General features: G+C 32.2%; 2 protein-coding genes across 7 annotated transcripts; one reads left to right on the forward strand and one right to left on the reverse strand.

The window, feature by feature from the left end:
• Positions 1-2,566: 2,566 nt before the first annotated feature.
• On the forward strand, positions 2,567-8,658 carry LOC108336060 (filament-like plant protein 7). Of its 5 annotated transcripts, none has more exons than XM_052869809.1 (6): positions 2,567-2,897; positions 3,874-4,054; positions 4,385-4,529; positions 4,604-7,064; positions 7,181-7,232; positions 8,095-8,658. In XM_052869809.1, the coding sequence occupies exons 2-6, from the start codon at positions 3,962-3,964 to the stop codon at positions 8,566-8,568; spliced, it is 3,225 nt and encodes a 1,074-aa protein (XP_052725769.1). In that variant the 5' UTR covers positions 2,567-2,897; positions 3,874-3,961; the 3' UTR covers positions 8,569-8,658. The 5 variants fall into 5 exon arrangements, with proteins under 5 accessions (XP_052725769.1, XP_017427855.1, XP_052725770.1 ...); XM_017572366.2 differs by having other exon boundaries at positions 3,887-4,054; XM_052869810.1 differs by having other exon boundaries at positions 3,898-4,054.
• Positions 8,659-9,755: 1,097 nt separating this feature from the next.
• Positions 9,756-12,459, reverse strand: LOC108335187 (protein IN CHLOROPLAST ATPASE BIOGENESIS, chloroplastic). 2 transcript variants are annotated; one of them, XM_052869831.1, is made up of 11 exons: positions 12,270-12,459; positions 12,112-12,195; positions 11,878-11,952; positions 11,756-11,798; positions 11,617-11,674; positions 11,340-11,507; positions 11,206-11,268; positions 11,023-11,117; positions 10,849-10,930; positions 10,611-10,721; positions 9,756-9,994 (listed from the first exon to the last, which is right to left on the reverse strand). In XM_052869831.1, the coding sequence occupies exons 1-11, from the start codon at positions 12,391-12,393 to the stop codon at positions 9,977-9,979; spliced, it is 921 nt and encodes a 306-aa protein (XP_052725791.1). In that variant the 5' UTR covers positions 12,394-12,459; the 3' UTR covers positions 9,756-9,976. The 2 variants fall into 2 exon arrangements, with proteins under 2 accessions (XP_052725791.1, XP_017426632.1); XM_017571143.1 differs by lacking the exon at positions 9,756-9,994 and adding an exon at positions 10,098-10,478 and having other exon boundaries at positions 12,270-12,453.
• Positions 12,460-15,071: the final 2,612 nt, after the last annotated feature.

The following is a 15,071-nucleotide window of genomic DNA, read 5'->3' on the forward strand; positions in this document are numbered from 1 at the left end:
AATATATAAATAAATACAAATTTTATGTTAAAAATCAATTTCATAAAATTAAATTAAATTTAAAATTTACTCCAACACAACTTGGTACAAATGCAAATACAAGTAAGACATCATCAATGATAACGGTTGAAAAAGTTAGAAAATGTATAAGAAGTGTTTTGTCCTCATAATGATTTTGGTGATAAAGGAAACATGTCTGCAATTTGAAAATACAATTGAAAATGGTTTTTCTTAACCTGAAAGAAAACTGAATAGAAACAGAGAAAACACACCAACCAGGTAAAACATTGGATTTTATTGTTTACTGCTAACTGATATTGATTTTCTTTGCTTCTTGTGACATCTATCAGTCAGTATCAAACTATATAGCATAGACTTCTTAGAGAATGCAATTCCATTGCGAAAAAAGAACAAAATAGACTAACATCATCTTTGGAGTATTTTTACCACTAGTTTTAACAATAAATAAGTTATATATTAAGCATTTATAACTTTTTTATGATTTTTTTAAAGCATTGTTAGAGGGGAGAAAAATAAAATAAAAAATTAAATTAATTATTTTGTAAAAAAATTATATAATAACTTTTTAATTTGTGTAGAACAGTGTGTTTTCACAACTAAATATTATTTAAAGACACTAACCTAAGTATTTTATTTATTTTTTGGAGACTAATAGTTACATGCAAATGAAAGGTAACTGAAACCTATATGAATAACAATGGCAATGGATGTAATAATTCTGGTGACAGTTAAAATTTTGAAAATAGAAAAAAAAAAAGTCGTTAGAGAGAGTGTTTGCAACGGAGAAAAATTTAAATTTGAATATGGAAGTTTAATTGTGACATTGAATATGTGTTTTCTTTTTCAGGTAGATAATCAAAGTTTTAAAGTACTTTCTTGGCTGTTGTATGCGAAGTAGGTGAAAGATTGTTTCAAAGTACTTTCTTTCTTGTGTTTAACATATCCAATTTTTGTTCTATTTATTATAATGTAATTTTTTTATGGTGAATGGTTCTTTATATAAGAACAAGTTTCAAGACGATTAATTAATTGTTTTTGGGGAATTTCGGATATCCGAATTCTTAATCTTCTTCCAAGGTGGTCACCAGCAAGGTTTTGGTTTTTTTGTCATTTGCGAGGAACACACTTATCACCTAAGGAAACAACCATGCACATATTTTTGTTTCATTTACCCGTGAGCATTCATTCAATTGGAAAAAGACACCTATTAAAAATCTGAAAACCCCAGATCAGATTTTTTTTTTCTGAATTTTTATCCTGTCTATTTGTTAAGTATTTAAAATATACTAATGATAGTATATTAATTTTTTTAATATATTTTATAGCATTAAAATTAGCATTCTTTATTGATTTAAAAACTTAGTGAAAGAACAATACTCAATAAATAATTCAATTTTTTAAAATTTTATTTTTCATTTCAACATGAACATACAGAAAAAAAAAGTAGAAATAACACAGTTTTTTTACTATAAAACAAATAAAATTATACATGTTTCTAATATCTGAATTTTGATATAAGATTAAAATTTATTTTTTTCCGAAATTTTGATATACTTTTATCTTTAAATTTTAAAAATAAATAAATATAGTATTTAACTCAATTACGATAATTCTTTTTATATGTTAAACGTAATTTCGGTAAATATTAAAAAAAAACAATATAAATAACTCAAGTATTAATACAAAATGTCTTTGATATAATAAAAAATTTAACATAATTAAATTAAAAGAATTATATTTATTATGAGAACTAAAATATATTAAAATTTTACACAAAAATAAATTTAAACTTTATGTCAAAATTCAATGACTAAAATCATGCTTAACAAAAAAAAGTAAAAATAAATAAGGAGATCAAATATATAACACTCAAATTAAGTAACGAGAATAGAAGTAGGGTTGATGAAATTAAGTTTTAAGGAAAGCAGAGAGGGGACAAATATGAGCAATAATAGGAGGAAGTTGAAACTTGTAAGGATGGAGAAAAGAGTACATCAAATAACTTAAATCTATTCCACGTACCAAGCCAACATTTAAATTATGCAATTTTGGTTTAACCTTACGAAAAATTAACCTGTAATAGTTTAACAAGATGTGGTTTTTTCTTCTATGTTGTGATGCTAACAAAATGTTAATGTATCACTCTTTTGCATAATCATAATAGTATTTTTATCAAATATTACATATTAAGATGCACATGCACAACTTTTAATAAATTTAAGTTAGTAGTAAAAAAACTGTTATAGAGTGCATTACTCAACTGTTAAGAGTTAGAGTAATTTTCAACATACAGTAAATTAAATTTTATTCAAAAAAACATGTCTGTGTTCCGAACAACATTAGTATATATCTGTAAAACAATATTGTTTAAGTCGAGCAAAATTAATCACATTAGACCATATTAGGAAATATTATTTTTTTGACATGCATGTAATATGGTTTTTCTTTCGTTCTGAAATTGGTTAATCTTAAAACACATGTTTTCAATAATTTTTGCAATGAAAATTTGCATCCATGGCAGTGTCTTTTTGCCGTTTGACTTTTAGTCCAGCAGGGAACACTTTACTGTCTTTTCACTTCTTTCTTTTCCCTTTCCTGCAACCAAATTCCCCTCTTTTTTCTCTCTTTAAGGTTGGGAGTTGTGGTACCCTCTGCGTCGGTGAAAAATCAAACATTGCACGTTATCATATGATGTCTGTGTCTCTTCCTTTAACCTTCTCAACTCCCATTTCCATAATCTCCACTTCTATCCATTTTTTCTCTCTCGTTAACTGTCCGTGCCAGAGTTAAATCTCCTCGCCATTGGGTCTCGGATGTTGTTCTTTTGTCTTGGATGATCCACGTACTAGCAAAGTCTCACACTTCATTCTTAAGAGGTCAGAAACCAAAGCACAAACCTTTCATCATTATGTTCTTATATTGTATCATCATTTGATTCTGTTCTTTTAAAGAACCTTTTTTTTAACTTCAATTTAAGAAGAATGAATTTTGAGCTTTCGGGCTTTCTGCTAAAAGAGGTTTATAGTACTTTATATATATATATATATATATATATATAGAAACATTGATGCGTGGAGATTTATATTTATTTAGTGATGTATGTAATATACCTCTTTTGCATACTGGTAAGATTCTGGTAACGACCATTGCATCCTCTGCAACCACGAAATGACAGTACTCTCGAGGGATATATTATGCTTAGGTTAGAAATTAAATGAACAGCGCATCAACCAGTTCGTGATTCAGTTTATTAACAGTACTTCAATTAGCTCAGAATTTTGAGTTATTTGTGAAATCAACCAAATCAACCTAGTTTAAGCTTTTCCAATTGGCTCATTAGTCCATAGGCTGATTCATATATAGTAATGTAGTGTCCTAGACAAATGAATATTTTAGCTGCAATTTTTTTATTTAACATATATTAGCATTCCATTTTGTTTTTGGTCTCATCAAGGGGATGTTTGGTTTGAGGTCTCTCAACAGTTAAATTGTGTCAATGTGAAGCAGTTCTGTTGCTTCTGCATCATTTGTTCATTTGGATATTATGACTTGCGATTTATATGCGTCGCAGATATCATTCCAAAGAATCACTGAATCATTTTTATGGAAGAGTTTGCTTTTATCGTTATACAATTTTGAACCCTTTGATTGAGCTTTAATTTAAAGCTCAGTTAATTGTTGCATTTACCTACATAAGCTTAGCTCATATGATTTCCAATCCTGGCTATGGCTGAGCCGTTCTTGCATCCTTTTATAACATGACATCAATGATGAAATATTGAAATAGTGTTTCTGAATAGCAGCAGTTATTTACTCAATAAGTTATCATTGTTGTGATTTATTTCTTGTTAGCTCATCCTTCCAGTTTGACTGTAGTAGCATACTTCCCCTAACCGAAATCTCCATTCAGGCTTCTCACATTTGAAGCCTTCTTATCGTTATGGATCATAAGTCTTGGCTTTGGGGGAAGAAATCCACACAGAAGACAATAGCAACCGACAAAGCAAATCTCACCTCAAAAGAAAATGGAGAGGTAATTTAATTATGTCTCACATCAAATGTTTCAGTTCTCATTACACACACACACATACATGTATACACACACATATGCCATCGAAAATTTATGTTCATGTATAAATTAAGAAGGCTGCTATAGTAATTAGTAAAACTATTAATCCAGAAGGGCTTTTTTCCTGTGCCCTTGATCTTGAAATGTTTTGTAATTGAAAAATGGGCAAATAATTGTTTATGTATGTATTTGTTAGAAACCTAGATTTTTCCTCCCTGGAATTTTTGAAATATAACGATTTCTTTATTACTTGATAAAATAATCATTTTGTCTTGTTTTGCCTTGCGGTTTTAGGTACAGGAACCTCTAACTGATAAAGAAAAATTGGAGAAAGACTTAAAAAGATTAAATGATAAGCTTGTTTTTACACTTTCTGAATGTACTGCTAAAGATGAGCAGCTGAAGAAACAAACAAAAATTGTTCAAGAAGCAGTGGCAGGTAATGTTCATGCAGTTGAACAATAATAATCATAGAATAATTTTACCTGTATCTCATTAAAGATTCCTTTGAAGGATGGGAGAAGGCGGAAGCTGAAATATTATCTATGAAGCAACATCTTGATGAATCTATACGGCAGCAATTAGTTTATGAAGAAAGAGCGGCCCAATTGGATGGTGCTCTCAAGGAATGTATGCAACAGTTACGTTTTGTTAGAGAAGAGCAAGAGCAAAGGATGCATGATGCTGTGATGAAAGTTTCTAAAGAATTTGAAGAAGCACGCACAGTTTTGGAGGAGAAGCTATCAGAGACCAGTAAAGGGCTTGCTAAATTTGGGGTTGAAAATTCTCGTCTTAGTAAATCTATTATTGCTAAAGAAAATTTGATTGAAGATTTGAAAAGACAATTGGCTCATGCAGAGGATGATCATAATGCATTGATGATTAGATTAGAGTCCATGGAGAGAGATAATGCTTCCCTGAAGTACGAAACTCAAGTACTTGAAAAGGAACTTGATATCCGGAATGAGGAAAGAGAATTTAATCGTAGAACAGCTGATGCTTCTCATAAGCAGTACTTACAGAGTGTTAAAAAAATTGCCAAGTTAGAATCTGAATGTCAGAGGCTGCGTGTTCTGGTTCAGAAACGGTTGCCAAGTCCAGCTTCCTTGGCAAAAATGAAAAATGAATTTGAAATGTTGGAACGGGATTCGCTTGAAATGAGAAGGAAAAACTTGAACTCAACCAGTTTGGTGGTTGAATCTGCACTTGACAGTTCCGAGACTGCCATTAGAAGAACCACTGCTTTGACCGAGCAACTAAATGCAGTGGAAGAAGAAAACAAGACATTGAAAGAATCACTAAATAGGAAAATAAATGAAGTCCAATTCTCAAGAGCAATGCTTGCTCGCACGGCTTCTAAACTGATGCGACTTGAGTCAGAGATTGAATCTAGAGGCCATGTGACCTTGGAGCAGCCTATGTGTAATCTTGCAACTCGAGATTTATCTTTGTCGTCAATGTCTGATATTGGCAGTGATGACAAGGTTAGCTGTGCTGACTCCTGGGCTTCTGCATTGATTTCAGAATTGGAGCACTTTAGAAGTATACGGCAGAAGGAATCATTATCATGTAAAAATGTTGGACCCTCAGATTTAAGCCTTATGGATGACTTCCTCGAAATGGAAAAATTAGCAGTGGTCTCTGTTGAAAATGCCACTGAAATTTCGCAAGCTTCTGTAGAAGAAAATAATGAAATAGATGGCTTCTCGGAGACTAGACCAAACGAGATTAGCTCTGGAGTAACAGGTAAGGAGATCGTTCCTGTGTCTGATCATTTGTCAGAGTTCTCCATTTCAAATCAGGAATCATGTTCTATTGACATGTTAAAGGGTGATATTCCTGGCTGGCTTCTGGAAGTAGTTAAAATGATAATGGATCAAAACGGTGCCACTCATAAGAACCTCGATGACATACGTGAGGATATTAGACTGGCTTTGAGCTATCTAAAAAATACAGATCAATATACGTTTGATTCAAGCAAAGGCTCAGGTCACTTTGATGGATCTAAGCCTCTCCATTTTAGTCAGCACACTTCATGGGAACCTTTGAACAATTCTGGGCAAGATCCGTGTGGTACTGATGCTCAGATTTTATCAATAAAGGGAACTAAACAGCCATCTCAAAGGGATATTGGCCAGTCAATAGGTAAGATAATTGAGCTTATTGAAGGGATTAGCATGCCTGCTGAGGATTTTGATAATTCAGATTCTTTGTACCAAAGAGAAAATAGCGGTACAGATAAGAGTCAAGGAATGCCTTCAGGCTACATGGTCCGTGTTTTCCAGTGGAAAACATCTGAACTTAGTAGTGTCCTACAGCAATTTCTCAATGTGTGTTACGATTTACTCAATAACAAGGCTGACCATGAAAATTTTGCCACAGAACTGACTACGGCTTTGGACTGGATTATGAATCACTGCTTTTCTCTTCAGGATGTTTCAAGTATGAGGGATGCCATTAAAAAACAATTTGATTGGGATGAGACACTTAGTGAAAACGAAGCTGAAACAGCGATGTCTGCAAATTCATATAAGTTGCATCTTACTAGGGAACAGTTGTCATGTTTGCCTCCTCTAACTAATTCAGATTGTCATGGTGTTCCGACTGAAGAGATGCCATATGTTGACAAGGAAGAAATTAAAAATATTGAAGATAAAGTGATCAGTTCTGAATATGAGAAGGAAGCCTTGGAAGGGATGCTCCAATCAGCTACAAATCAACTTCAGGAATCAGAGAAGACTATTGGCAGCTTGAGATTGGAGTTACAAACTGTGAAAGAATTGAATCGAATACTTGAGGATCAAGTACAAAATCATGCATTCATAAATGAAGATCTTGACACTCAGCTTACAGAAACCGAACTACAAGAGGCTAATCACAGGGTTTTAGCATTAGAAGTGGAACTGGAGAGCAAAAATCAATATTGTGAAGAATTAGAGACCAAATGTGTCGAACTTCAGCTCCAGTTTGAAAGGTATCCATAATCTAATCTTACAATACTTGTTACTATATGATATGATTTTCAAACATTTAGTTTTTAATCTCTTATTTGAAGATTGACACACTCACATATCAAATTTATCTTCACAGCATGACAAAGAAAGACAAGGACATTAATCAGAAAGATGAGCCACTACAAACTGTAAGCTCTTCTCAATCCCATTTTATTCCTGTTTGGCCTATACTCAATGGCTCATAGATTAATTAGATCACTATCTTATATGGCATTCTGGAAGATATAATAAATTTCAAGCGTTTTCAACTAGATATGGATTTGATAGTGAATAATATATAGTTCTTATCCTAACTTGGATTTTAAAGCTAAATCGGAAGATCCCAAATTTGAGGATGATGAACAACTTACTTCTTCAGTTCATTGATTTCTTTTAAGTGCTTTTGAAGCATTGAATGCCAAAACCATATCCAATATACAATTCTCCTAAATCTAAGAAACAAAATGGAAATTGGCTCACATAATTTGTTTCCTTCCAAATAATTATACCCAGGTGCTAGGCTGCTGTGATTTTAGTGTGGGAAGGTGGAATAGGAATTTTGATTAGTCATGAAACGAGACAATAATTTCAGGAGACTATTTTATCTTTTTTGCATATTACGCTGAAAATATTAACAAAAAAGTGTTTCCCTCTTTAGTTTTTACTTTTGATGAAGGTACTAAATTGTACTGCCAGATATCAATATGGAACCCCATACGTCCTGTTTCCACTCTATCATAGCCTTTAGCAACTGTTAGATATGAACTTGTAGCAATCCTTTAACAAATGGATACAAATAAATGAAAATGAAGCCTGATTATGTGTTTAATGTTTTGAGAGTTTTGATCAGACCAAGGGCCATCTACCCCGGTGAGTGAAGAATGGCTGCTATTTAGTATAAATTTAACTACTCCATTATGCAGTAAGTAGAATATTGACTTCATTGATTACGTGTGCATATCAATATGTACTTTTTGATTTGAAGGCTGTTTTTCTATCCGGATCCTGCAGGACTGGGAGATTACCGCGGCATCGGAAAAGTTGGCAGAGTGTCAAGAAACCATTCTTAACCTTGGGAAGCAGTTGAAGGCATTAGCTGCACCAAAGGATGCCTCTCTTTTTGACAATGCCATTGCCTCTCAACGTCGTACAGTCACAAACACGAATCCTGTCCCCCTGAAAGAAAAGAAAGTGAAAAATCGATCTTCTCTGTTTGATCAGATGGTGGCAGATGATGATACCAAAGAAAATGGAAATGCTGTCACAGCAAGTGAAAGAAGCTCCAGTCCTATCAGCATTCCAAGTTTCAAACAGCCCCTGGAAAAGATTTTACTTTTGAATGGACTTAAAGGCCAGGAAGACAGTGCTAGTGTTAATTCTTTGGCCATCGTACCTACCAAGAAATCTGGTGGTCGAAATTTTTGGAGAAGGCTATTTGGGAGAAAGAAATCCAAAAAGAAAGCACAGTTTTCGTTGAACACATGAAAAGCATTTGTAGTGCTGTTTTAGTAATTCCTGAGACAGGGTAACAAATTACATCTTTGCTATATTTCTAATGGAGTGATGTTTATTGTCTTTGCTCTTGGCTCTCTTGTTTATACGACTGAATTAACTGCTGAAAGTTCCAAGTTATTGGATGCATGAAACAGTTGTTGTGGCATATACACTTACCAGGTTTTGTGAGTTCGTGTCAACCTTCCTAGTTGTGTAACTTTTTCTTTTAAGTGTTGAGCTAGGGTTATAACATATTGTTTTTTCTATGTAAATTTTATTGATGAAATAATTACCAAAATTATGTATGGAAGACAATTTCATTAGTGGCCATCTGGTTTGTACAAGCACAGGTATATTCGTCTAGGGCGAGTTTGTATCAAATTTAAGTTTGAATGAATTTTATTTCGTAAATTGAATTTGCAAAAGTAGCTTTTGATTTTCTTCAATTCCAAGCTTTGTTTAGGATAATATTCAACTTACAATTGGATCAAACAAAAATTAAATAAAAGCCTTGTCGGATAAATATAACATCTAATATTTATAAGCTCTCTTACTAAAAGGGAGATATTCCATTGAGAATGAGTTTTTTTTTTAATAAAAACTCTCAATATTTTCAGAATAAGAAAATAAAAAACATATTTTAAGTGATCTCCTACTGCAAAAAAGTCGTGGGGCCAACAAGAAATTAATAAGATCTTAAAAAGATATCTACCAGTAGAGAAAAATTGAAAGACATTGAAGAGATTTTATATCTTGGCATTGAAAAACTTACCAAAAATTAGTACCAAATTTCAAAATAAAATCTTATAGCAAAGATGCTTTAATATAGGTTTTTTGACTTCATGTTGATGCACCTTTTACTAAACACCATTCTTAAAACATACATTATTTTAACTAAACTCGTGTTTAATGTCTTTTTTCATAAAAGAAACTTAATGGACAGTGAAGGAAGTGAAACTTAAGATTGTAGAAGAACTAACATGTTATAAATTTGAGTGAAGAGGTACGTCTCTAAGCATAGAAGCTAAATTTAAAAGGTATCCATCCACTCTCTTCTTCTAGTTGAACACTTAATATTTTTATATTAATTGTATTCATGATAATGTAAATTTTTGAAGCATTAAAAGAAATAAAGACTATTTACACTAACAATTTATTACTTCTTACTATTCATAACAAGGATAAATTAAAACTTCTGTACTTTCCTCAGATACTTCAATATAAATACATTATTATATATCCATATGCATAAGGTATCGTGTGGTGTGCTGTTTAACCTGGACCAGAACAGAAGATGAAAAAAAAGTTCAAGCGAGTAATCACTAAGCTTAACAGCGTGGGACGCACATGAATTACAAGTTACTACTGGCACTGATGTAGGCCTCGATTAGCTTCAACACTAATTTGCTTGGCCAATCTGCAATAACATGATAAGTATTGATTGTAGGAGTAGGGAATGCAAATAATCCAACAGTATACATATATGTTTACGAGAGAGAACAAAGACTGAGCCAAGTGGATTAGGAATGAAAAAAAGTCATTTATTTTTGCCTGTATAGAATGAAACAAAAACAAACAAGCATCTTAGGAGTTCAGGTTAAATGGATTGACTGTAACGAGACTCAGGGAAACAATATCAAAACCTGCGGAATAAATCGTATAATTTTCCTCTAATTATTTTCAAAACTTCATACGAAGCACTGGACATGCCAAGATGGACATGCACTGATGCATGTTGGAAACAAAATTAGTTAATTAAATCAATCTCTATAAAGTATAAATTTTGCAACATCTGGAAGTCCTGCTTCCTCGTAACATTTGGCTATCCGCTCTAAGTAGTCATCCCATTCTCCCTCTACAGAAGCTAAATCCAACAAGAAAGCGGCTTCGTCTAGCACAACCTGCGGTTGGTTTGAAGATTAAAGCAAGATGAAGATGAATACCAGCAATCACCCCAGCCATGAATGTTTGATGCTATAGACTTGAATTAGATATTCAAATTAAATTAATAAATAGTTCGCACTATATTGCACCTGCTCAGGGGCCTTTCCTTTTTTAATATCTTCTTGCCTTCCCTCTTCAGTCACCCTCTCTTTAATGTACTCAATTTGTTCATCATCCCATTGTGCTATATTAGCTACGTCCTACACAAAAATGAATATGACAAAAGAAATACAAAAGGGTAACACAGAAAAGTATGTAAAGAAAGAAAAGAGATATGACACAATTTTATAGTTAAACTAGAAAACCAAACTGATGATCATTTCATACCTCATACTTGCAACCCAGAGTCCACCACGGTGATTTCAAAGCTCCCCTAGCAGCATCTTTAGCTTCTACTTTACGACCAACCCTGTAGAAAATTATTAAACAGAAAGGCAGCAATAAGCTCAGTTTTCCCATCTTGAGCAACTGGAAGAAGTATCAGAAAATTTTTACACCAACCTCAGCAAAACCTCCGCATTGAACGCAAAAGGTCGTGCAAATCCTGGAAAATGCTCCTTCTTGGTATAAAATTCTCCAGTTACTAATGCTGAAACCTTCCCACACACAAACAAACTCAACACGTATCAACTTATATGAATGGCTAATAATTGAGTGGCAAACTAAAATGTAAAGGCGTCTTACATGATCTCCTTCCTCAAAATGCCGCATCACTTTGCGCTCTATGATATCTGGAAATATACCGACCTGAAAACAAGTTAGGCTCACGCATGATTTTACAAGAAGGTCAAAACCACTGTCTAAAATCTTGTAAATACCTTTTTCAAAAGATAGACATCAAGGTTAGAAATTCCAGACTCTGCAAAATCACCCGTTCTGTAAAGTTTCTTCCCAGCATCAGCCGAAGCATTAAATACGGCTTCATTTCTCTCCTGACTGTTCTTTACATCTTCCTCAACTATCACTCGGTGTATAAATTGGTCTACCTGTAAATTGAAAATAGACAATTGAAATTGATTCCCAATTAATCAACATCACAATGTAGTAAAACCAAACATGGTGATGCAGTGAAATGACCAAGCACACTCCACTTACAGTCTTGGCCAAAAGCCATACTCCATGTTTTCTTACTTCCACCACTGGCATTTCCATCCTGCAGGTATTTGTTCTTAACCATGAGATGATTCAAACAGTAGTAAGTAAACAACGGCAGAGAACAGTCACGAAGCCTTACTCGGGTGGAGCCGTGGGCCACCGCAGCAGTGCAGTCACATTACCTGCCAAGAAAGTTGTCACAAACAGTGCTGAACTTGAAAATTTGTCACAGTACATAACTGGTTAACCCTAAACCCATACCAGAACTATTTTTTGTCAGCGGGATGGCAAGAGGTATTAATCCTTGCCTGGCACCCGGTGAGACAATAGTTTCACCTGTTAAATCAAAGGCATAAACAAAAATAAAACATAATTCAATTACTAAAATCATTCTTCAGAGAAAGAAATTCAAACCACATGTCTACCAAAAAAATGACCTACAGGTTCAAGTATAACGACACAAAATACTTCAGATTCATGAAGGAATTCATTTACCTCTGGTTTTCAAAATATTTAGGAGATGTGAAAGATGTTGAGGAGGCTGAGTCGCAGCCACATCCTTCACGAAAGAAACGTGGTCTGCGGAGGAAGAATGAAAATGACAAATGAAAAAGAGCGAAACGGTTTAAAGGATAAGAAGATAAATGCATTACCAGAAATGGAGGAGTAAGAGGAAGAAGAAAAAACGCGGAGGGAAACACTGCGGCGGCGGAGAAGCAGAGGCACAACGCTGCCACGTGGAGCTCCGCCGTATACGACCACGCCGCCGATCTTCATTATCTATTCGCCTCATCATTTGTTCCCACTCTCTCTCCTTTTATTTATTTTTCTTTCTTTTTCTCGGAAAAAACATTGCCACATAAAACGAAAGGTGAGTTCCATGCTCTTTCATCCAAAACAAAACCACAATTATCTTACGTGATAATAATATTCCAGCAAAAACACTTAAAAACATGGTAAGATTAATTTTCTAAGAAAGAGAATTATATATTAATAATGTTAAATAGTATTGTCTTTTACAATACTTAATTCACACATTTTATAATAAGTATAAATATGTTTCACCGGTTATTAGAATAAAATCTTGAATTGACGATAAATGTAATAATTATATGAAAAGTTATTGATTTACGTAAATTTATAGTTAAAAATTACTTTCATTGTTCTTAGAAGATTAAAGAAGAATAAAGTTGATTCAATAGTTTTCTGCATTCGAGATAAGATTATCTGGAGAAGATTGTTTGTTGCACAGATTCTGAGATACATCAAATGGCATCACTGGTTCATTGGACATTAATTGACGTTTCCAATCACAGAGAAAAAAAATGGGAATTAAATTGTTTGTTGGATAAAAATGAAAAAAAAAATAGTATTCACATTATTTTATTTACTATTATAAAAGCATTTATTATTTTTTCAATTTATTAAAAATAAATACTATTAACTTGTATTACTAAAATTATAAAATGTAATTGTATCATTAATATTGCTATTGTTATTTTAATACCCAGAAAGGAAAAAACTGAATTGTTATGTTTATTGACACCTTTTCATAACTTGCGCTTGGATTAATCTATTACTTTCAATTCATAATTAATTAATCGTGAAAAAAATATCTAGTTGCTCTCTTTCAATAAATTAACTTTAACATAATGTAAATTAGTCTGATTTTTTAAAATTATTTAATAAGATATTTAAAATACCTTATTTAATTTTCTTATATTATTATTTCTTACACTTTAATATATTTTATATCATTATTAATCTTATTTCACCTATTATAAACTTCATTTATAAGTATTAAATATTTATTATTTTTTTCATTTTTTATTTATTCTAAATTGAAAGAATTAGCAGTAATTCATATTTAATCACATTATATTATTTGGGAATTCAGTATTAAAAGAAAATTAAACGTATAAAAGAAAATTAACTGATACTCTAATCAATTTCTGTTAAATAATTTATCTATTTATCTATTTGTATATATAACTTTTGAAAAAAAAAAAAAAAATATATATATATATATATATATATATATATATTTATATAACATAAGTATGAATTTAACTTTTGAATGCATAAGTTAAAAACTTATTCCAAGACCAATTATTCACAAACAAATAAATATCACCCTAACATTATCATAATATTTAGCGTGTCTTTGTTTGCATGGATGTTCTTGTTCACGTTAATACGAAAAGATAGATTTGCGAAAATTAAGACGTTCGTTTGCGCTGATTTAAGAGCGAGTGAGAACCTGGATTTAAAGAATGGATGAAGCTTTTGTATCTTTGCAAAATGTTCAGATTTGCGTTGATTGACGGTGAAATGACGAAATTACCCTGCTATATTAAGATGTTTACTTAGTATTTACTTCTCATGCACAAACATCAAGTGCAGCTGGAATCAATTCCAGGAAAGTTTATTAAATTCTAAGCCATGTGACATAATACAAAGCAACTGTATTTGATTCCGCATACAGTGTATTCGATTTCAACAAAGAGCAAAGCACTTATATTCGATTATAGAGAGAGTGTATTCGACTACATCCTCTTCAGTTTCAGAGTTACGTATTCGATTTCAAGAAGAGCGTATTCGGTTCCAACAGCGGTTAACCCATTCCACGATTTTGGATTGAGTTATATGGGCTTTGAAAGCTTGATGATGACCTTGTGCAGTGGTGAGAGACGTTGTTAATGGTAGGAAAAGTCCATTCAGCTGGTTGTTTGTGGTGGATCTATGGTGGATCTGATGCAACTTTGAACAGGGAGAACACTTTGTCAAGGTGGTGGACGTTTATGTCAACGTGAAGGAGTTTATGAAGGTGGTGCGCATTGTAATGGAAGCACTGCTAGAAGCCTGCACATTCGCTGTAATTGAAGCACTATAAAATAAGTGTTTTCCCTTTGGAAAATGAAAGAAACACGTTCCTCTGCACATTCTATTTCCTTAAAAAATGAAAGAAACAGGTTCTCTTTCTCTTAAACATAAACTATGCAAAAGCTCTCCTCGTTTCTCTCTCTCTTTCCATCAAAGTGGGTCCCACACGTCAATAATAATAATAATAATATAATTTATTTTCATCTTAAAAATTAATTTTTTTTCTTTTTTTTCTTATAATAATTTTTACAATTATATATAATATTAACAATTATCAAGAGTAGTAAATTATATTACAAAAAATAATAAATTTAAAAATAATTTTATTTTACTAAATTATAATTTTTTTACATTTTTAAAATTAATTTTAATAATTAATGTTAATTGTTTACTCTTTATACATTTTTTTATAATTAAATATAATATTAACAATTTTCATTTTATATTACATTAATAACTAGGGACATTTTGGTAATCTTTAATTTCTATCAATTAAACAAATTTTTTTTATCTGTCACATCAATCAAATCCTACACTAATTCTCATAAACTTTACTTCTAAATTCATTTTCA

Source organism: Vigna angularis, chromosome 10, assembly GCF_016808095.1.
Source record: "Vigna angularis cultivar LongXiaoDou No.4 chromosome 10, ASM1680809v1, whole genome shotgun sequence".
NCBI lineage: Eukaryota > Viridiplantae > Streptophyta > Magnoliopsida > Fabales > Fabaceae > Vigna > Vigna angularis.

Coding starts and splice junctions, on each gene's coding strand:
- LOC108336060 (XM_052869809.1), top strand. CDS start 3,962: ATGGATCATAAGTCTTGGCTTTGGGGGAAGAAATCCACACAGAAGACA. Junction 4,055..4,384: donor CCTCAAAAGAAAATGGAGAG/GTAATTTAATTA, acceptor TTGCGGTTTTAG/GTACAGGAACCTCTAACTGA. Junction 7,233..8,094: donor AAGATGAGCCACTACAAACT/GTAAGCTCTTCT, acceptor CGGATCCTGCAG/GACTGGGAGATTACCGCGGC.
- LOC108335187 (XM_017571143.1), bottom strand. CDS start 12,393: ATGAAGATCGGCGGCGTGGTCGTATACGGCGGAGCTCCACGTGGCAGC. Junction 11,953..12,111: donor AAATATTTTGAAAACCAGAG/GTAAATGAATTC, acceptor TTGATTTAACAG/GTGAAACTATTGTCTCACCG. Junction 11,675..11,755: donor TGGCCCACGGCTCCACCCGA/GTAAGGCTTCGT, acceptor AAATACCTGCAG/GATGGAAATGCCAGTGGTGG.